Genomic DNA, 22,558 nt, shown 5'->3' on the forward strand with positions numbered 1-22,558 from the left:
ATTCTATTAAAAAGTCATTTGACATTCATTTAATTAGCTCAAAGGAATCATATCGATATGGCGTTTGTTCAGTATTATCTCCTTTTCTTGTAACAGCAACAGCAGGAGATGGCAACTGTTCGCAAGTCTCTTCAGTCCATGTTATTCTGATGGCTCAATGGAGAAACAACTTGTACCTAAGTAACATGATACAAGTATAGGCATTAGCCGTAGAGAAGTATGTTAAGATTTAAAGTTCCTATTAAATGCTTTCATGGATTGTTCTAATCCTGTGTCTGATAATGTTGTAAGAATGTATATTATTAAATCTGTTCCTGTGGGGGAGGGTATGGACCCCAAACCGCTTACTGTCTGTCCAAACTCACTTTCAATAGCATTGGACTGTTTAAATTGTTTCACTTTTTATAATGCCAAATTGTAACATTGGGCAGAATGCACGAAAAATGCATTACCCAGATTCTATGTAATAACTTTAGGCCTTTAGGTACATTGTGCAAATAGAAGCGTTCTTCACAAGCTGCAGACTTTAATATTCTCATAGTTTCAATGTTTAGTCTGCTGACATATCAGTAGTTAGAAAAGTTCACAGAGTATGACATAGCTCATGATCTGTATTATGGTAAATTAAAGTAAATTTTGTTAACTGTTTTGTTAGGCTAGGTGTTGTAATATCTTTGTACTAGTAAGAGATTTATAAACTGCTGTGATTTGTCCAAAAAGCAGGTTTCTTTAGTTGAATGATGAGCTGAGTATCACAGCTTTAGATGACATCTGCTCAAGTAAGCATAATTAAACATTATGCATTTTGGGGTACATAGTTCTTGTAGAACCACTGATAGAAGTAATCTAGCTCATTTATTTATTACAAGTTACTACAAGCCTTTGAGATGGAATATTACCTTTTTGCAATTCCAAATGACCAGCAATTTAGGGAGGCCTAAGTTTTAAGGATAAAGCATTTATCTTTCATGTATCTCATTACAGTAAAACAGTATAAATTAAACAATCGGCTTAGCTTGCATGCAGTTTGTTTTACAGAAAAACATTACACCTGAATATCCATTTTTACAAATTAGGTTGTTCCTAACATATTTAGTGCTTAGATTTAATACAATAGCAGAGAAAACAAAAACCATTCACACACCCACACGCACAAATGTGATGTTTTCATAACAATGTATTTCAAAACGAGTCCATACAGATTCTTCTCCTCAGCTTACTAGCATTTTTTGTTCCGAATCAAGTCATTTGATGGTTGTTCTCCAGTTCTGGGAGCCAGACTAGTGATGGCTAACTTACTTACAGAAACTTCAGCTCTTAGGTTGCAACCAAAGTTGAAAAAGTAACCACTACGGAGCTCTTTTTGTTCTGCATCTGCTGGGACATGGGGAAGAAGCAAACACAGAAGTCACCTTGCTAGAATGATGCATACATCATTCTAGCAACCACCAGAGGCCCATCTGGTGGATAACAGCTAACTAACTATGCTAATTTATAATGTACTGCTGAGCCTTGGCCCTCTAAGGATGATTAGATGGTAAGAAACACAGTTACAGTTCTTGCTTCCTGTCTTCAATAGGAAGCATTGCCTCATGGCAATGGTTTTATTTGTTAGTATTGCCTCATGTTTCTGTTTTTCTGACCGATTTCTGCATTAGTTTCCTAGCAATCATCCATGCACCTCAACTGTATCCTTAAAACTACTTATACCTACTCCTACATGACACATTTTTGAGCGTTCTGGGGAACCAAACCTTCTCACTCTAAAAAAGTTGCCTATGTCTTTTCATCAGGTGGTTACTTTGTTTACAGTATTCAGACAAACTGAAATGGTCTTTACCCTCTTCTATTTGCCCATGGCCTGAGTTCAGCTAAGTTCATGTGTAGATGCTGTGTCTTTCCCAGCCTCAAACAGGAGTAGTAGGATTCATTTGGAATTGATCTTAGTCACTTAAAGTGCTAGTCCTTTGGGCAGTAACTGTTACAGGTATCTCTCGAGTGTATCAGTATATCCTTAGGCAGGAGCGTGGCAGATGGTATTTTTTCCCCCCAAATTTAGCAGACAATAAACCACTTTTGAAGTTCCTTAAACACCTCAGGAAGTCTTTTTGAATTAATATGCAGCTAGGAAGCTGCAGTGGTAATACTTTTAAAACAAACCATAGCATTCTTTATTGTACAGTTCAGGAAGGACTTTATAAACTTACAGCTCAGCTACATATCAACTGAAAGTGGTAATGGACACTTACATTCAACAGCTTTTCACAAAAATCGTTCACAAAAATCGTTCACAAAAATCATATTCAAAGAGTACCTCTTTGAAGGAGCTTAAGCTTACAGGTTTGTGTACAAGTCATGATTTGCTCGTACAAATAATAAGCTACTTTTATTCAACTTGTCTTTAATGACAACAACAGCCCTTTAGCCAGGCACATTATGTTAGGCAGTGGGTCTGTTCTTAAAGAAAGAGCAAGGCTGATAGTGGGCGTGACTTGCTGTTTTGGAGAGTTTCACTATACATTAGGGTTTAGTTCCGTGCAGTTTTGTTTGGATAAAGTACAGTGATAGTTACAAGACAAATTAGATAGATTATAAGGTAGATAAACATAGCGATAGCAAACATACTTCAGAGGGAATTACAGATGGGTGGGGTGCATTGTCACAGTCAAACAGTCACAGTCATTTAAGTTTATCAGTGAACTTTGTCATTCACTCGTGCAGTTTCACAGACACAAGTTAGGGTAGGTAAAGTTAGTGTTCTCGAAGTACACAACTACCTATAGTCTAGATAATGGAGTACAGTGAGGCAAACCTTATTATGACCACAAAACCAGAAACTGGCCTTGAAAGAAAATACGAGCTACAATTGTATTTAGTAACAGTAGGTTATGTACGTAGATGCTAGAGAATGCATGAATCCTAAAGGCACTCATAACAGTATTTTGAAATGGAAGAAAATTTTTCTGAGCTATACCTCCTTCATCCTACTGATCCCATAGTTTTACTTCATGGATGCCTCACTTTACCAGTCTTAATAATGCAGTACTGTATTCATTGATACTTCTGACCACCACTTCACAGCAGTTCCAAGAAAACTTTACAAACTAAGGCTAGAAGATTAGTCACTTGGTCTAGGGAAAAAGTGAAATTCCTCTTCGAATTCTGGTTGGTAGCACCTTGGTTTGCAGTCTACATTCACCAGACCAGAAGTACAGAATTAAGGTCACCTAACAGGAAATGGCAAAAGTTTCAGATGTGGTATTCGTGATATGAAATAACAGCTGCAATGTCTAGAACACAGGGGGGGAATACGTCCTGGTTCAAAAGTATTGATCACAATAGAATCTGCAGGTCTTTATATTTTGTAATTCTAACATCTGGGAATATCTGGGATAGAGTGAGCTTTCTCATAGAACTGTTTCCTTGAAAAGCTTAATCTGTCTTCCCAAAAAAGAGAGGCTGCTGAATTCAACATTCCCCTAACTGCTTCTCCTCTTGTCCTTGACCTATTTAATCAGTCATTATGGTTTTGAACCTGTTCAGGAGCTTGATGAGATGAAATTCTGAAGACATGTATATGAAGATGAGCAGCAATCTGTAGACACACACCAGTGGCATATCTCAGCATATCAAACAAGGATATGAACTTCAAAAGAACAAAACAGAACAGGTTAAAAAAATTTATTTTTAAATTGTCCCTATTATCAATTCATCTATACTTTAATCAATCTATCCAAGTGACAAGTTTAACAAGCATTTTAACGTATAGATATAGAATGGTCCATTTTAGGAAAAAAAACCCAAAAAACCAAACAGCATTAAACACTTAAAGACTGATAAACAAGGTTGTTAGTCTGCAGTTAGAATAACTTTAAACAAATCACCTGAACTAAAGCATAATTATACAAGAGATCTGTAAATTTACTTTCACATCTCTGTTCCAAGGCAAGAAAGCCAGTCAGCTCCCAAAATACATGCTTACATGGTACCCTGGCATTCCCTCTGCAGTGACAACTGAAATCTGAGCAAGCCAGAAATGGCAGAGCAGGGAATGACAGGGGCAGTTCTCAGCCCATTCCTTTAAGTATGCTCCAAATGAAAAGTATAAAACAAAACACTTACCAATGCTATCCATAGAACAATATATTCATCAATGAAACTGTTGAAGTACTGATCCAAAAACAGAAGTCCTGGCCCAATAAATGCAGTGTCCTGAAGACAGATTTCACTTTTTGTCATGTGAGCCACCTATGGGGGGCAGGGGCAGAGGAGAGAGAGAGACAAAAATGCACCACTGCAAGATCAATGTATCTACCAGAAAAGGTCCACCTTGGTTACAAAAGGGCATGACATCCTTACCCAGCAACAGCTTGCTGTCCCCCCGTTCTTAGGAAGCAATCAGCAAGCAGGCCAAGGGCTTCATAAATGCTTCGGGGCCTGCTGCTCCCTGACGGTTTCTTTCCCAAGGACCAAGTAACATCTTTCCAGGTTATTCAATCAATATATAGAACTTTAATCAGTGATAACAGCTATTTGAATTATCAGTTGGTATTTTTTAACTTATATAAGAAATGTGTACTTCTCCTTCGGTGTTCTTTTGTAATATGTGACATCTCTATCAGTGCATTTTAGCTATTTGCAGGTGTTACCCACTATATTTTCAGGTATATTTTCACTATATTTGAAAGGTAAGATTATGCAAGTGTATTACTGAAAATTAATATTATTCACTGGAAATGTTTACAATTCTAACTTGAAAATTTTGGCTTTACTTAGCCAAGAACTAACTAGAAACTAGGCTTTTGTTTAGGTGACAAAACTTGTTTTCACTGTTTAGTAGAGAGCGCGATGTATGCACAGAGACCCTTTACAGAATGACCAAGAAAAGAAAGATTACTAGGGGGCATAGGGGGGAATCTCTTCCCCCAACACCTTGATCCTTCCATATTTAGCATTCTTAGAGACAACTTAAGTTCATCTTTAATTGAGAGGCAGAAGAAGAGTTTTTTTGTAAGAAGTTGAAGACCTAATAAAGGACATATGAAGAGTCCATACCAGGAAGCTCAAAAATGGCAGAAGGAAAGTAGTCTAGGTGCCAAGTTTGCCACAAGAAATCACCCTGTCATTCCTTGTTTCCATGCATTGTGGACACTTGGCAGATATGATTAAAGTACTGAGAGGTTCCTGTGAATAAAGTGGTCTCTTAGCATAACATAAATCACGTTCAACTCTATGCTGAACAGCAAAATTCACAGAAAAGCCTGTGAGTGTCCTAGTCTAAAGACAGGACAAACCACAAACGTTTGCATCCAGAGGAGAGCTGACAAAGGCTTCCACTCTAAGCCAGCTAAGTATGCATCTCTCCTGCTAAAGGGATCTGCTGCAGGGAGTGATTCCTGGTTCACATCTGGTGTAATGTGCAACAGCTATGGAAGGTTAGCGCCCATGGAGCAGCTCTGGCACATTCACACAAGCTGCACAGACCTTGGCTCATGTCTCCACTGGGCCTCCCACCTGGTCATGCCTTAAGTTTTCACAGCAGTTTGCTCGCTCTGGAGTGCCTGGAGGACAAGGCTTCCTGAAATAGTATCAGAAAACTGAGAGCTAACCCCATGAAATCCTTTCCCCACTGCCTTTACAGATTTGCCTCTGGAGCAAACTGTCTTCAAAGCTACACATGAAGCATCAAGGGAAACATGGTTTGCTCAGAAGTGTCCCTGAGTGAGTTGACAAACATACAGTGAGCACTGCTGGTACAAGGACACAGGGTCCTCTGAATGAGCAAGGGAGCCAAGGTGTTTGACAGAATAGATGAACTGCCTCAAGTTCAATCTTAAGGCTCAGCCTTCTTATCAGCATTCTCTCTCTTGATCACTAGGTGAACTCCTGTTTAGCAAGAAAGCCTGTAGAACAACTGTTTTCTAGTGTTTGAAAAATGTCATGCCGGGGAAAGAAAAAAAAAAAAATCAGCTGGCTGGACAACTGTTGTTAGCAAATACGCAGTAATGCAGATTTTTTTTTTTAATCCAGGTTTTTAATTACAAAAGAGATAAACATAGAAAAGTTTATCTCTTCATTTTAATGATTAAAGTAAATTCCTATTTCAGAGAATTAAATGAGAAGTCACAGCACTGTTAGTAAGGCTCAAGGGACCACAGGTAAAATGTTAAAGACAGACAGTATATTTCTAGGAGTAAGTTAAACAAAACTGAAAGTTCTAACTAATACATTCAACAATAAGTATGTGTTTGCATCAGTGTCATATATAATCTCTCTGTAGGAGCCTGAGTAGTTCAGTGTCTTGGTCATAATGAAACTGGTAATAACAGTGGCAGAACAGAATGGGAAAACTTGCACAGTGCCTACTGACCCAGCAACCATTAAGCCAAGAACCAGTTTAGTTTTAGGAGGTTTAGGACCAAAACAAGATTCCTTACCACCAACTTCTGTGATATTTTCGCATTCACAAATCCAAATGTCAAGACATACAGGCAAGAATGTTTTTCAAACAGCTGAGTTGTAGACTTTTTATAGATCATAATGGCCAGTGTGATAAGTAGTCCAATGTGGAGGCCTGGTGAAAGAACACTTGTTCCCTGAAATACAAATGGACAGAAAATTTGTCTTAGGCTTAGGTCACACAGTAAGGTCCAGTTTTTACCCATACTGCAAATCGCATTAAACAAAACCAGAGCTGTCAAAACTCGAGGGAAGTCCATTAGGATTATGCCAATGCTATTAGTATCCTTTGCAGTGACCACTAACCAATTTTGTAAGAAAATTCATTGCTGGTTCCTGCAACAGAGGAAATCCAGTAACAGGTAGAGAGAAGGTAGATAATGAAGTCTTTGCTTTAGCCATCCAGCACTCCTATGCTTGTCTGCTTAAATGCTTAAACAGACGAAACCCTTATGATCATCTGAAATGCAATAAATTATGGGCATAAATTATTCAAACCTCATTCAGATTTTTAAAGCAACTTACTGCTATTGTAGATCCATTCTTTCCAACCCCTCCACCAAAGATGACACGGAAGTAATTGAAAAAAGAAAGTGCTATTCCACACAGTATGCCAAAAACTGCAAAGAACTTCAGTTCTAAGCCCACCCAAGGGACCTTAGCAGGAGAAACAAGAGAAAGATATTAAAAGTTAAGGATAACAACACATTTTTCAAAAAGTGATTAAAAAAGCTACTGACAACTACTAAACAATTGTTTTATTTGAACTCTGGTTTTCCTGGGAACAAGCTCAGGAAGACAGTGTTTGAAATTTGTTTCTTTACTGGGGAGACAACAAATTTCTTTTGTAATGTTTAAACTCAGCTTCTGAGTACTTAAGTTCTGGTCTTGAAATTCAGCTAGATCTTACTGTGTTTGTCCTTATGATGTTCTTCAAATATTTTTACTACATAAGCAAAAAGTTGACAGACTACTGCATCACCAAGGCATGGGAGGGGGGAGAAGGACAGTTCCTTCTATTGCACTGACAATACTGAACCACAGGAAACACAAACACCATCTGCCTGCTTTGTGTTTTGGTACGTGTTATTTGTATGCTGTATCTTTGCATTTAGAATAGTCTCCAGATGCAAATTTTAATTAAACAGTTACCTTTCAGAATCAATTGCAGTTTCAAGGAAACTTCCAAAGGCAGCAGAGGATTTAAAAAAAAAAAAAAAGAAGTAGTAATAAATCAAAAGCATTGACTATATTTTGAATATAATTGTTTTGAGATACAGCATAACTACCACAGATTTTAATCCTGAAGAAAAATCAATCATAATTAAAGTCTAATGCACCTACTTTATTTTCCAACATGAAAATAAGCTGTTTGAAAATAGAACAAAAGCATCTTGCAGGATGGGGAAATTTCTGAATTGCTAAGTAAACTCGTGAATTAATTTGAATTACGTGGTGGTTTATATGTAGATTAATTTGCACTGGTTATGAATAGCATGGAATGGTCTCAGCTCTTCCATGCACTATAACCAAGCAGAACTATACATTTCTGAGTAAAGACCCTAGGAAAGATGAAGATGTTAGTCTAATATACTTTTGAACCAATCCTCTCACGTGCATCCTTAAAGATCAAAATAAAAGCCAGAGATAGGGAAATGCTTTTGGACAGAAAACAATTAGATGTTTACATTCATGTCGGCTCTGACATAACTGTTAAAAATCAGTACATCTCCATCGGCATGTAAATATGGATTACTTAACCAAAAACCCCCTAACTTCATCCCATGGTTTTGTTAGATTAAAGCATTTAATCTTAAAATTTTAAAATAAAGCATCCTATAAATCATTTAACTGATCAGAAATGTATGTCTTTCTTACAATAAAATATACAAAAGAAATAAAACTAGAACAAAAACTATTTGTTAAAGCTTAAGGATCTGCAGAGTATTCGTTCCAGATCAGAAGTTTGTATGTGGCAGATGGGGTCTTTTTTCCTCTACGTAGCTCTAAATATGTGGATAGGAAGTCACACCATTATACCCAAGTTAACTACAACATAAAAATAACCTACATTTGTACAATAAGCTAAAACACAACATTAGACAACTAGTAGGTGTTGATGGTACTTGCACAGGATAGCTTCAAATACCATAGGAACTGGGAACACTTAACAGGAACTGAATCCTCAACAGGAACTCTGAATAATTAGTACACTTACCTTATAGTCCCATATTGCTGTGCCAGCATATGCAGATATCAAAAGCAGCATTGTCATGGCTATCTGAACTTCAGTTACGTCAACTCTGTGAAGGAAAGAAAGGGAGATTTAGTTAAAGAAAAGGTCTTTTTGCTCTAAGTGTAAGGCAGGCAGGGTGGGAATCAACAAACAGTGACTGCAAATTCTCTCTTTCAAAGTATTTCAAATTAGCTCAGCATATATAGAAAGTGATTTTCCTTGACTGAGAAAGATAGTCTACATGGAGGCACACATCTTTGGTTTAGATTTAAAATTAAATCTATACTCCTTATCTAGAGCAAGCTACATATAATTTTAATAGTGAGAAAATCTTTAATGAATACATTGTTACCTATTTGAGAATTGTGTATAAGTTTACAGACTTGTTGCTATGTAAGTATCAAATTAAACTTTAAGGCAAGCTCACAGTAAATGCAATCAAACATTTCCATGAAAAGCATATCATGTAAAAGTATGGACTGTGAAGAACAGGCTGGGACAGAAGGGGTTTCTTTAAGCCATCATATTATGAAATATAGCCTGCAAAACATAAGGGCTGTATTTTGAGGACCCAGTCAGTGGATAGCTAAGCATCTGTCCTGTTTCAGAGGACATACAATTGATACTTTGCTTTAAAATAGATGGCCCTGTATGCCCCCTAAAGTCTAGACTCTGTATTCCACCTTTTTTTGTTCTCAGGCAAGATAGCCAAACTCTGCCTTACTGTATTTGATTGCTGAAATGTTTTGAGAAGACCTGAATATATTAAAAAAGTTATGCAGAGGCTCAAGAGAAAGAACGGATACTTTCCACAAAGCTTTAAAATAATTAAGTGTGCACATCTAAGGTACCTTTTATGCCACCAAGGGTTTTGAGACAGGTACCTGATCTTTGTACTGAAGTTACCAGCAAACAGTGACAATGGATGTTTAAAATACAACATTTCTTTAAGCAGTTCAACTAAATTTGCTGGTTTAAGGCATTATGACCAAAGTCAACATGTGTCATTACTTGCTTAGCACGTGAATTGTTTACACAGGAAACAGTGTCTCTTTAAAGAGAGACAGGAATCAGCTCTTGGCTGGTGGAAAACATTTCTCTGATCTTGATAATCACAGTAACATTAAACTCTCTTCTTTCATCAGAAAGACAATGATAAAATATACTAAGTTTCATCATAAGCTTCAGACTCTTAGTCGAGCCAATGTTTAAGCTGCAACTAGACGATACACTGAGGTGCTTGTCACTGTTCAAAGCCATTGGAATGGGTAGTCCTCTCCTTACTATGCTGTTGTGCTCCCTCACTTGTACTAGCTGTAGAGCTCATCAGACTGTAAGGTGAACCAGTTCAGCTTGCCAGCCTAGTGCAGGTTTTTTTTCTTCTGCCCATTTCATGAACTGGCTTGAAGTCAAGTGACAGAGACTGTGCAGAGGAGAACTGGGACAGTGCTGCTGGGAGGGGGCTTTTGCCTCTCTACCAGGGATGAAGTGTTACATCTGCCCAGTCATTGCTGTAGCTGCACACTGAACTTGTTGGTTACATCATGCAAAAGCATCCATATGCAAGTGTTCAGAGTTCGCACTCAGTACTATTAAAACCTAGATTTCCAAGCTGTCCTGCCTTTGCGGTTGCTCGTGGTGGGAGGAGGCTCAAACTTGAAGCTGAGTCGTCATATGTGCCAAAGTTTAGTACTTAATTTTACAGAGGCTCAGACTGGTGGTTGCAACACAGCCCAAATCAAGAGTCCAAAGATTTTAATCAGACACTGTGCAGTATTCTACATAACCTGACAGTGGCACATTACCCAGCTGCTCTGATCTTTCCTGGCCATCAGCTCTAGGACTCTCTCATCTGTCTTTTGACTTCTAAAATCAAGTGCTGCTAATTCAGGAACAGCATCAGTGAAAGCTTCCATCCATGTTATTATCATAGTTAGTACAATATATATTGCCTTCATTTAGACTCTCACCTCTATGCTTAACAGAAATAAAATTGCAAGCCTTGAAAAAACTCTGACCTGATTTCACTAAACAGAAATAAGTTATCTTGGAGAAAAATTGTGTCTATTTAACTTCAAACAGTAAGCATGGAACACCAGGCCATTCCAGACTGCTTGTACAATGCACTATCACTATATTTACGTAGAAGCCAGTAAGTTTTTAATGAAGACATTTTTATGTGGTGTAGGAGTCTCAGTGCCTTCCTGATGTAGGGCAATCATTCTCACATTTCATGCAAGAACTAAAGGCACAGAAATCATGTATGCAAAATCCCAGAGCTCATGGCATAGTCCATCTCCCTTCAGTATAGTCCACTGTCATGTACAGAAATTACCCTGTTTCAGCCATCGCTCTAAAGCATCTATTTTTGTTTACAGCACAAGATGTCCTTTAAAAAAAGTAGGATGGGTAGGCAGGTGGAAGCATTATAGTTTATGTGGTAAAATGCTTTATCAGCAAATAAAAAAGAGCTCTCAGCATTACCACAGACAGCTTTCTTTTGATGCAGACACAGAACAGTATGCAAGGATAGCTGATCACTAGCCTGTGCTCCCAGTGATGCTCAGATTTGCTAAGGTGCTTCTGGCAAGTCAGAGCTAAGTAGGACTATAAACAGGTGACTTAGTATGTGACTAGGATTATCAGAAGGATAGCTTTCATCTATCACATATTTCCAGTTTTGCTGCTACGGAAGTCTCTGATCTTTTTCTCTTTTCAGAAATCATTACTAAAGTGCAGCTCGTCATTCAAAACCAGCAAAAGGCCATGGCTAGGCACCACTATAGCTGTGGGAGGGTAGCTGTTAACTCCCCACACTATTAGGAGTTAAATTGAAATTGCTATCTTCTGCATGAATGTCATGACGACTCCTCCTACACTGCAGTGAGAAGAGAAGAAATTTCTACCACAACCTGAACAGCATCACAGCAATCACTAGAACTGTGACCTAACAAAATCTAAAGGACATCAAAACCAATATGAGCCAGATTAAAATCAAAGTCCCCACATAAACCTGGGGTAATTCTTCAAGCACTGCCATAGCTCTGTGGAACTCCTTGCCAAAGGATGCAATGGGTGCAGAGAGTTCATTTGAAGGAAGACTGAAAATGTCTATGGAAGGGAAACCCATTAGCAGGGGAATTTCTCTAAAAATGCATGTGGTTCAGAGTCCCCTGGCCTGAAACTGTTCTGTGGCTGGGAGATTACAAAGGGAGGTACTGTAGATGCTTGCTCTGTCCCTACTCCCACGGAAAGCACTTGTTCATGCTGCAGGCAAGACCTCTCTGGCCTGAGCCTGCATGGGGCTTGTATGGGTTCTGAGAACAAATCCACAGACAAAAGAGCCAAACACATGCAAACAAAGCATATACAGCTAAAATCAGCTGCTAAAAGAACAAGCCCCCTGCTCAGTATTATGCAGAGTTTTAAAGTTCTTGCCAGGTAAAAAGCAAGTCTGCTAGCGTGGAAGGGAGATGAGGAAGAAGGTGAGAGGAAGAGAGAGCAGGTTAAAAAACAAGACGGAAATCAAGTAGCTAGCAGTCTCAGACATTAAGCCACAAGTACTTCTAAAGATACCTACTTACTTTCCAAACCTTAGTATGCCTGACACATATGTCTGCCAGTGAGCAGAATAGAACATGAACAGTCCCACAAAACAACAGAAAAACAACCAGTCAGGATTTGTTCCTAGTCGGATTGCTATGCAGGATCCAAGGACAACAAAAACTGAAAAGCAGAAATGAACATGTTAGTCATATACCCTCTTTGCTTGCAGTTAAGAGAAATAAAAAAATCACAAGGCATTTTACATCACTATAACAAAGTAATGATATGACTGATAACTTCACGGAGTAGCTAACCTCAGGGACAGGCCTGGCAGGAGAGACCAGAACACAGAATTCCTTTTCTTCCAAGTGAAGGGCTCCGCCTTCTAGCCTACAGTGGTCATTCTCCCTTCTTCTGGCCTTGTCATCTGGTGCTCTGTGCGACACTGACAGCTTCAGCTGAATGGCCCAGCTCAGGGAGACCGGTGGTTGCACTTCTCTGGGAAGTGAGGTGTAAAGAACGTACCAACTCCCAGGGCAAATGTTTCAGCCATTAAGCTTTTATAGAAGTACAGGCATTGCCACCAATAGCAGCTAAGTTATGGGAAGTAAAACTGAGCAAGGCTTACTTTTTAAGGACTCCAAATCAACTTTTTTGAAAGTCATTCTTCTAAGGAATATAAATTATCATTCTCTTAAGTGCTAGTCTGGATGCCCTATTACCAAACTGATATTCTGGCACCTCACTCCTAAAGCGGAATCCTTAGTTTCACATGCCAGCATCAGCCTTTTAGGTCCTTAAAATCCTTTATTAGGCATCACCTGTACCCTACTGGAAAACACAGGCTATGTATAGTAAAGAATCTTTAAGCATACTCTTATGGAATTCTTTGTTCACCATCTAGCTCATTCAAAGAACACTATGTGAAGATGCACAGTTAAGTAAGAGCAGAACACGTTACCCAGCATCTTCTGAAATATCCTTCCTGACACTGGTCAGGGATACAAAGGTCAGGGGCAGCCTTGGCTGCAGTGACCAGGAGATGGTGAAGTTATCCTAAAAGAAGGGAACATGCTGACCCTGCTCTGATCATGGGGTTGGAGTAGATGATCTCCAGAGGTCCTTTCCAGCTTCAACAAATCTGTGATTAATCATCTCCTCTTGAAAACAGGTAACTTTTTTAAAACTAGGATGGGTAACAGTAGGTTAAGGCTACCTGTGGAAATAGAGTCGCAACCATGATCAAAGAGTTCTCCTAGAGGAGAACTACTGTTTGTTCTTCTGGCTTGCTTCCCATCAATGGCGTCCAGAGACTGGTAGATAAAAAGTCCTAATGCACCCAGGATGTATGCCCAAAAAGGTGCCTGAAAGAGATCCACATAAAAGGTCACTAGGCAGTTCCCAATTCCTTAGCTGATAATCTATTTCATTAAAGATAAAATACTGTTCAGCACAAAACTATACTACATTGTGCTATTTGTTACTTAGTTAATAGACAAACCAAATTCCTTGCGTTAGTCTCTAAATGAATTGTAGTAACTACTATAATGATCTACTCCAGATACACCAGTGAAAAGTCTCTACATGAATTGTAGGAACTACTATAATGATCTACTCCAGATACACCAGTGAAACACTGGTCCTTCTATTTATTTTTAAAAAAAAAAAACAAAACCAACAAACTTTAACCTCTCTTCTGCATCAACTGACTTATTTTTCCACCTTAAAACCACATTATTTCTGTAGTTATTTGTATTCTTTGTGCTGAAAAATGTTATGAAAATAAAATTAAACTTTAAAAAAGAAAGTAGTAGCACAGCACTTACTAAAGTTCTCAGAAGTTTATGTGTCAGACGCTTAGATGATTTGCTCAGATTTACAACATATAGATATAAAACCCCATTACTTTTTACTAAATAAAGACTTCAGCTTTTAGGGAAAGAGATTTTTTCCAACATACAAAAATTGACTACATAGGCACTTTGGACAAGGGTTTGAAGAAATTAAGTAATTCACTAAATATGAAGGAGCAACTATCTACAATATAGACTATCAGAGTTTCAAAACAAGCTGTGAATCAGTTACATTAACACCAGTCTTAGGTTCAAAGGAACTGTCCTACAGTAGTACCTTTCAAAAGCATTATTTTCATACGCACCATCAGTATGTCTGTCTTTGTCTAGGAAATATTTTTTACTAAAAATGATTTAAAACACCTTTTGAACAAGGTACAGGTAACATTTTTGCTTCAAGTAGTTTTCAGTAGTATCCTTAACATTTAGAAACACTGTCCACAAAAAAAGAGAGTCAAAGTTAGGTATAAGTGCCGGAAACGCAACTTGCAGGTTAAACAAACAGCCACAGGCAGTCACAAAGCTGAATCCTTTCCCAGTCCCAGGGAAGGGGCAGCTGCTGTGGCTCTACACCTCTGCAATTCCTCTCCTGCAGCACAAACAGAGCAACATGATTACATGTATTTCCTAAGTCCAGTAAAGGCTATTAAGAAGATTTAGACAACAGATCAAATCTCAGTGAGCTGAGATTTGCCCACACTCACATAAACCCCGTGTCACTGCTGGGGAAAAAGCTGCCAATCAGCTCACAGGCAGGGACATGAGAAGGCAACAATAAGAATGCAGATGAGGTGGGCTGCTCCTCCAGACATTTTGTTTTCTCATCATCGTTATACTCACAGACTTGAGTTAGAAAAAAAAGTTGTGCCTCCAGTTAGACAGATCACAAAACACATCCATCCCAAGAACCAGCATGCTTAAGGGGAGTTCAGTTCTGAACAGCTTTTTTGCTGACACTTAAGACTTCCTCATGTATTCAAGCCTGGCTGATACACTATGTTATCGCTTAGTTTTGTGCTTTTAATATGGAAACAATACTGTCAGTAAATTTCTGATTTTCCTGCTACCCAGTATTTGGATAATTTTATTAATAAAACATTCCACTTAAAGTCAAATGGTTGGCTGCTTCACACAGCTTTGGAGCAAAAGACAGTCAAAGAATTAGGGACTACAGCTATAGGTGAGAAGTCTGGATTTGTATGTACACAGAAATCTAGAAAATTCTTCAAAACTGGCAAGGCCGTCTTTCCCCTTAATCTAAGGAAACTGAGAAAAACTAATAACCAGCGATGCTGGAAGCCCTGAGCAGGTGAAAGAGGATGAGTAGATATTCTCATTCCAATGGACATTTAATGTACTGGTATCTGATCCAGGTCAAGTGAGGACAGCAATACGTTTGATGTTTACTGATGGAATTAGTCGAGTTATTTAAGTTTCTTCTCCCTTGTTAGTGCAGTTAAACGAAGGAATTTTGTGTTGGGGGATGGGGTTAAACCAGGGAGCTAGTTCTCAGCCATCTTTTGAGAAAAAGTTTCTCTCCTCTGATGAAGGGGGAAGGACAGAACCTGTGGACAACAGGAGAAGCCTACTGCCTCCCTGGGTTTGCAGATCACTGAGAGCCACATGGAGGGACAGAGAGCCCCAGGGCCTCTCCTGGCGCAAGCTCATTTGGCCAGACGTTCTGCAGGGAGGCAGCAGCTACCTGTCGGCCCCCGTTCTCGCTCTCCACCTTTCCAAAACAGAGGTCTGTCAGCCATTGCTCAGGTATTTCAGGACATAAAAACACAGTTAGACTGTATCCAGTGCTAAATACGCAAGCTAAATTCCTTACCCACTCTGCATTCACCTCCCCCAGTGTGGGGCACATCACCGATTAAATCCAATGCCAGAGCATGGGCAGTTTCTTATTTAACTGGATCATTTCCATAACCAAAACACCAGTCAGGAACAGAAACTTGTTATGGCACATTTTTTTATCATTAGCCATAGTGCTCTATGCCGTATGCTTGGTATTACCACAATCTTTTGAAATGCAAGCTCCATGAAATACAGCCTCAATTCTAACCATAACAGAAGGTTTGTGTGCTGGTTACTGCAGTCAGTTTATGAACGTTTCCATAACCCACAGAACATGAGGCAAGAATTCTTGCCCAAGGTAACATCATCTACATTTACCTTACCTCAAAACAAGTGTAACACATTAAATGTAAAAATAAACAAATCAATCAGCTTCAACTCAAACCTCTCTTATTAGTTCTTTTTGACAAAGCAATGGTTTTGTTGAGTTTTGAGTTATTGTACAGGTATAATCATTGAGACTGATGGTGCAAGTCTGTTTGCATTAGCTTCTGCTGGGACAAATCAAAGCAACGATCCCCTTAGACTCCAGAACTAGAAGGCTCTGCTCATTGACAATCTGCAAAGAGTGGGAGAAGTTTTAATCCTCTTCCCAGTAAGGATATCTGTATCCATTAACACTTGTAGCAGATGCATCTGTATCCCCACAGTTGCGGAGAAGGGAAAAAGATTCTAGGAAGAACAGGGGAACAGGTGTCTGAGAGGGCTTAGAAACCCAATCTGGAGCATTTCATCCTTAGGCTGTCAGTTCAAATCAAACCCAAACTGGTAACAACAAAGATCACTCATGATCAACTATATATTTAGCAGATTAAATGAATGCTCTAATGTTTTAATCTGTAAAATACAGTTTTCCAAATCACCGAAGGTGCACAGAGGTTTCCGAAGTTCCTAATAACCACAGATTCTCTCTGCTACCCACTCTCTCAATAAAGCTACAGCTGCCATCTCCTCTGCCTTCTCAAATGCCTGGCTCTCCATCCAGGGATGTCCCCTGCCGGCTTCCCACGTTGGACCCAAGTAGTTTGCAAATTAGAGAAGTGGGAGCATTTGAGAATGCTGACATGGCTGACAGACTCAGCAGAAAGGTCAGGAGGCTCCCAATAACCATCAGCTTTTCACTGATGAGGTGTTTATTATCTCTGCCCAAAGTAATATCCTGTCCAAGCAAATGTATTATTTGGCCAGAGCTAGATGCTATTCTCATGGAACTAGAAGAGAACACAAACCTGGGTCAGGGGAGGGGGAAAGAAAGCTTCTCGGCTTCAATTAAAAAGTATGTCTGAAGGATAATAGAGCCCCAGAATCTTGTCAAACACAGATTTGGTATAGCAGATATAGCAGGTCCGGTCAATCAGAGGGTGTCAAAACAAAAGAATGTGCATGTAGTGTTTGACAGGTATGCGTGGCATGCCTCTCCTTCAGGAAAAGGCGTAGGTTGAACAGCAGTCCTCATTCTTCTGCTCCTGTGATTCTGCACCCCGGAAGAGCATGGACAGCTGCAGAAGACTAGATGTGCCAAGAAGATCCCTTACCAGTTATTTGAAGCAAAGCTCTCAAGCCCAGAGAGTTCAACAGACCAAGCTTATGCAACATTTAAAGTTTCAGCCCCCCTTAATTACTCATCATCCCGCTTCCTCAATCCCACAACACAGCAACTAATTTCACCCTAGTTTACACAGCCTCTCTCTGGAACAGATCCAGAATAGAGAGAGACATCTTTACTGGACTTCTTTCCCCAAAACCTGGATCATTTCCCTCACTTCTGTTATGCACAAAGCACTATGTACAATTGTACTAATAGCAGGAGAAGGGAAGGGGCTGTTTAAACCTGCATTACAGCAGGGGGAGAGGGCAGGGAGGAAAAAAAAAATAAAAGAATCATACTATAGCCCAAGTGCATTTCACATGCACCAGGGACTCCCTGCACTCCTTTAGCATCCTCCTCTCCCCAACAAGCTCCCTCTGAAAGAGCTCCCGTCCTTCTGTGTTGAGATTCCTGAACCTTCCTTTATGCCAAATACCTCCTTCTTCCATTCGTTACCGAGTGCTCCGTTCTTCACTCGTGGGTGTTGGCTGGATTCCCTGCCCCATTCAGTGCTTCACACTTCTCCTCTACCAGATCAGGGGCTTAATGCTTCTTCCTTCACACCCCCATGCCCCCAGTCCATACCAGCTGCTCCAGTTCACCCTCTTTTCTACTTTGTTATTCTCTCTCCCACAACGTTCAGTTGTGCTCTTGCTATTTACATAATGTCATGCTTGTCAATATCTTCCCCTCATTTTTCCCTCTGAACAGAAAATAATCAAGACAATCCCTCTTTCAGTGTAAAAGGTGGGGTTTTGGGGGGTTGTTTGATTTTTTTGTTTTGCTTTTTAGGGGAGTGTTTAAAAGAGAGATTGAGAGAAGCAGAGACAGCACCTCAACAATGTTCCTCTCCCTCCAAGCAGTTAACAATACAGGTAGCTGGAGCCACCTAGACCCTCCCCTGCTTTTTGGTCTCCCTGGATGCATGGCTTTCTAAATAGCATGTTTCAGCAAGTTATAGCACCCTTTTGTAAATGCACTACACCATTTTTTAAGGAATTTTACAGAGCTAGCCATCCCAAGCCTTCTCTCCCTTCCCAGGTCTGCCCTCTGCACCAGAACCCTTGAACCCCGTGCCCCCTTTCAACATCACTCCCCAAACTGCAAATCCATAATCCATGCTTTTATCTTCCTGTCTTCCTCTATTCCCAGTGATCTCCATGAAATTATAGATGGCAAAAACAAAGACCGTAAAAAAAAAAACCAAACAACTAACACCAAGGATGGTAGGGACTGAGCATTTTGGACACTTATTTGGGACTTCACAAAATAGAAGAGAAATCAAAGCCAGCAAAATGCAATGACATAATGGCAGTAGCACAACAAAACTATTACCAAATTCTCTGGAGCCAGAGAACCTCCCCAGCTGATAGGATCGACCATAAAAGCAAGCAGCACCTGCTGGCAGCTATGAATAGGGTGAATGTAGTCTAGGATTGTGCTGAGTATCTGATCACGTGTAGCGTTTCCCCATGAGGTCTGTTGAGCTTGGCAGTGGGTGTGTCTCTTTCGAGGCAAGCCTTGCCCACTCCTACTGCTGCATGCTCCCAGCCTTAGCCAGGCCTCACAGGACAGAGAAACAGATAACCACTCTAAAAGCAAAAGTCAAGCTGTTTAACAACCGAGCCCTTTGCCATGACAAGAGCACCCCTGCCCCAGGGTTGTGTTTAGCAACACGGGGAGGATCCTGCTGAGGCCCATCCATCCCCTACTGCTGTCCACCTCCATCTGTAGAGCAACACAGAGCCTACCTGCTTAGAGCGCTCCCAAACCCCTCGCCTAGAAGCTTTCTTCCCCCTTCCTAAGGCATGCATGATGAAGTGCAGGGGATTTTAACCCTTTCCAAAGCCCATCTTGCTTTTGGGTGTTTATTATTGCAACAGCTGTAGAGTTTTATCTATGCAGGTGTCCAGTGGGCTGTTTATGGAAGAGGTGGCTTGGCAGGACAGAGGGGTGATGAGGTGATGTTGAAGTGCGCTATGCTATTAGTTCAGTCTGTGATTCAATCACCTTTAACATCATTTTCAGTTCCACCTTCCCCCTAGCCCTTCCAGCCTACACATCCAAGTCAAAAGTACAAAGTAGATATTACAACAGCACATATAGCACTGTTAGTATTGCAACACTTTTAGCTTTTTAAAAAGCCATCAAGGCACGTGACATCTTAGGTGGAAGACAAGCTGAGTCATTAAACGAGCAGAAGAGAGAGAGCGATGCCCTAAGTGATGCAGAAAGTGAGGGCTATTCTCACAGTGCAGAGGCAACAAAAAACCAACAGGATAAGGAGTCTGGCTTTACACTACATATTTATAAAGGACATACTGATATCTGAACAAGGAAGTTTAGTCCAAACTGTAAGTTCTTATTGAGCTTCCACAATTAAAAATTAGTCAAGTTCCTACAACTCAACCTAAGCTTTCCTGGAAGGAATAACTCCCTGCATGTCTGCAACACAACCTTTTTTCTTTTTGTACAAGAGTCCTCAAAGGAAAAAGAACTTAACATTTACTTTCTGCTTTTTTTTTTTCTTTATAGCAAAGAGAAAAAGCTAAAGTGAACATCCAGACACACAGCTGGCACACGACTGATATGTACATCACAAAACTGAGCTAAAGGTAGCAGTCCCACAAGCATTTTAATTCTGAAAGTGCTACTAGAAGACAATCTGTGCTTTCCAACCATCCACTCTCAGCTCTATCCTCCTTTCTCCTACTGCCTGCAAGGCTGTAGAGTGCCTCTACCTGGTGATGCAAATCAGGGAGGTGACTGGGATTAGACCAAAGCAAAGTTAATTTTGATCTGGATCAGCTCCCTGGTATGTCTGCCACAAACACCTCTGCTAACAAAAAGAGTAAAGCAACTACAGAAGAAGAAGAGTGCCTCTGTCAACAAGAACACTCACCAAAGTATATCTAAGTTATTAAAACCCCCCAACCAACCGCCACCTCTGCCATTAGGATTTAAGGCCATCAGAACACACGAAAAACAAGAGCCACCCTTCAAGATATTATAGCTACACAAAGCAATTTTCCCCTGGTATCTCCCGCCCTAACTACCATGAAGACTCTGCACTGGGAAACTCATAACAGGCTGGGAAGCTCTGACAGAGTTCCTTAAATTGTCAGTGAAACTGTGGGCAACCGACTTTAAGCCACAGCAGCACCAGCCCACGTTAACAAGCCTGTTTTCCCTTCAGAAGCTGAAGCAATTAAATGTTTCCCACACAAGGACAGGAAGCATTTGACCTACTGTGAGCTAACACATCTGCAACGCAGCTGAACCTTGATTCTGAACTAAGTGATGCTGAAGTGGCATCAGCCAAGCCTCATGGCCAGCTCTGCCCTGCTCCTGGGCACAACCCACACCTTCCCTCCTGGCCAGCAGCTGTTTCTACCTCCACGACCCCTCTGTTACAGCCTTCCTCTTGAGAAGGGAGCTGACAGAGCTTACATCTCTTCCCAGCAAGCTGCCTGAGCAGAGGCACACACATGGGGCGTAAGATGGCCTCTGCAGGAGGCTGGGGTCCCATGCAGCAGGGTGAGCCTGGCTATACCCTTGCTCCGCAGCATCCAGCACAGGCCAAGTGCCCGGTCAAAGTCCTTTCCCCATGGGGGCCTCTGGTCAGCGAAGGGCCGAGGGGGAGGGAGGGACCCACAGAAACTCACCCTTTCCCGTGATCCCCACAGCATTTTGGCATTCAAACCTCAACACTCATCTCCAGCTTGACCCCTGCTACCCCATAGCGTGACCGCACATCACCACTCCCCTGATTTCTTACGGCAAACCCGCAGTGCTACCTCAGCCCTCCCTCCCAGGGGAAGGGCCCCGCGTATTACCGCGGTGGGGCCGCAGCTGGCAGGGCATCGCACCCTGCGGCGGGCACGGGCCCGAGCGCTCCGGGTGCTGTCAGGAGGTACTGGGGTGGCTCCCCCACACCAGGCCCCCCGGGGCCGGGCTGCGGCACCCGCTGGGCGGGAGGGCACCGGGGCCCCGCGGGCCGGCGGCCGGGGCAGGGCCGCCAGACTGAGGCGAGGCCGTGCCGGGAGGAGGCGGTGGCAGGCGGGGGAAGGGGTCAAGCTCTAACGGGGAGGCGGTGGCGGGCCGTGGCGGGCGGTACCTGCTCGGTGGCGCTGGGGCAGCAGGCGATGAGCGGCAGCGCCGTCAGGCAGTTCAGGAGGAGGCCGCCCAGGGTGATGGCGTTGGGCGCCAGCCCCAGCGGGACCTGCTCCACCAGCCAGGCCCAGTAGGGCTGCAGCCAGGGCTCCAGCAGCGAGCGCCCGGTCGCGCTGTAGCGGTGCTGCTCCAGGCGCTTCAGCTGCGCCGGGCTGAGGGGCGCGGACAGAGCCCAGGACACGGCCATGCCGCCGCTCGCCGCACACAGGACGGGGCCGGGTTCAGGCTGCCGCCGCCGCTCGCCGCACACGGGACGGGGCCGGGTTCAGGCTGCCGCCGCCGCTCGCCGCACACGGGACGGGGCCGGGTTCAGGCTGCCGCCGCCGCTCGCCGCACACGGGACGGGGCCGGGTTCAGGCTGCCGCCGCCGCTCGGGGCGGGGCTCAGCTGAGGGCAGCGGCGGGAGGCGGAAGAAGCCGACGCCCAGCGGCGGCCCTGCCGGAGCGGAGTTGCTGCCCTGGCGACACTTAACGCGGGGCGGGCGCCCTCGCCCCGGCGCGCTGTGGGTTCCTTCACCCCGAGGCACGGCTCCCTTCCTCCCCCGTGGCAGGAGCCCCGTTTCTGGGCGGCTTCCCCAGCCCCGCCTCGCGTGAGGGGATGGGGATTCCCCCCCAGCGGCGGGCGGAGCCCTCGGTCGTCGACGGGGTGCGCCCCGGGATGGCCCGTCCGCCTGCGTCCCGCCTGCAGCCATTTCCCCAAGCCCGCGGGCGGTCACGGCCGGCGCTAGGGCCAGGTGCGGTGGGCCCGAGTGCCCGTGTCTCATCGCTGCAGGGTGCGGGCAGGGCGGGTTGAGTGCCCCCCTCTCCTCTGATTTTCGTTATCAATATTATTTTCCTTTTGCACGTT

The 22,558-nt window shown here is 42.4% G+C and overlaps 2 protein-coding genes across 11 annotated transcripts in view; one reads left to right on the forward strand and one right to left on the reverse strand.

Annotated features, from left to right (window-relative positions):
- SYCP3 (synaptonemal complex protein 3) overlaps window positions 1–20,767 on the forward strand; it is a 37,795-nt gene extending 17,028 nt beyond the window's left edge. For 6 of the 7 annotated variants that reach the window (XM_068402164.1, XM_068402163.1, XM_068402161.1 and 3 more), the window contains exon 9: window positions 97–932. In XM_068402164.1, coding sequence (XP_068258265.1) covers window positions 97–150 — 54 coding nt within the window. In that variant the 3' untranslated portion in view covers window positions 151–932. Of the gene's footprint in view, window positions 1–96; window positions 933–18,331; window positions 18,415–20,074 lie in introns of those variants that run through there. The other variant, XR_011048273.1, reaches the window with a different exon arrangement.
- CHPT1 (choline phosphotransferase 1) lies at window positions 15–21,989 on the reverse strand. 4 transcript variants are annotated; one of them, XM_068402157.1, is made up of 10 exons: window positions 21,657–21,989; window positions 13,458–13,605; window positions 12,280–12,421; window positions 8,678–8,762; window positions 6,985–7,116; window positions 6,438–6,596; window positions 4,123–4,248; window positions 3,536–3,646; window positions 900–937; window positions 15–176 (listed from the first exon to the last, which is right to left on the reverse strand). In XM_068402157.1, exons 1-10 carry the CDS (start codon window positions 21,897–21,899, stop codon window positions 155–157), a joined length of 1,206 nt encoding a protein of 401 aa, XP_068258258.1. In that variant the 5' UTR covers window positions 21,900–21,989; the 3' UTR covers window positions 15–154. The 4 variants fall into 4 exon arrangements, 3 of the variants coding, with proteins under 3 accessions (XP_068258258.1, XP_068258261.1, XP_068258260.1); XR_011048272.1 differs by having other exon boundaries at window positions 118–176; window positions 900–1,374; XM_068402160.1 differs by lacking the exon at window positions 900–937.
- Window positions 21,990–22,558: the final 569 nt, after the last annotated feature.

The sequence above is a fragment of the Nyctibius grandis genome, chromosome 5, assembly GCF_013368605.1.
Source record: "Nyctibius grandis isolate bNycGra1 chromosome 5, bNycGra1.pri, whole genome shotgun sequence".
NCBI classification, from domain to species: domain Eukaryota; kingdom Metazoa; phylum Chordata; class Aves; order Nyctibiiformes; family Nyctibiidae; genus Nyctibius; species Nyctibius grandis.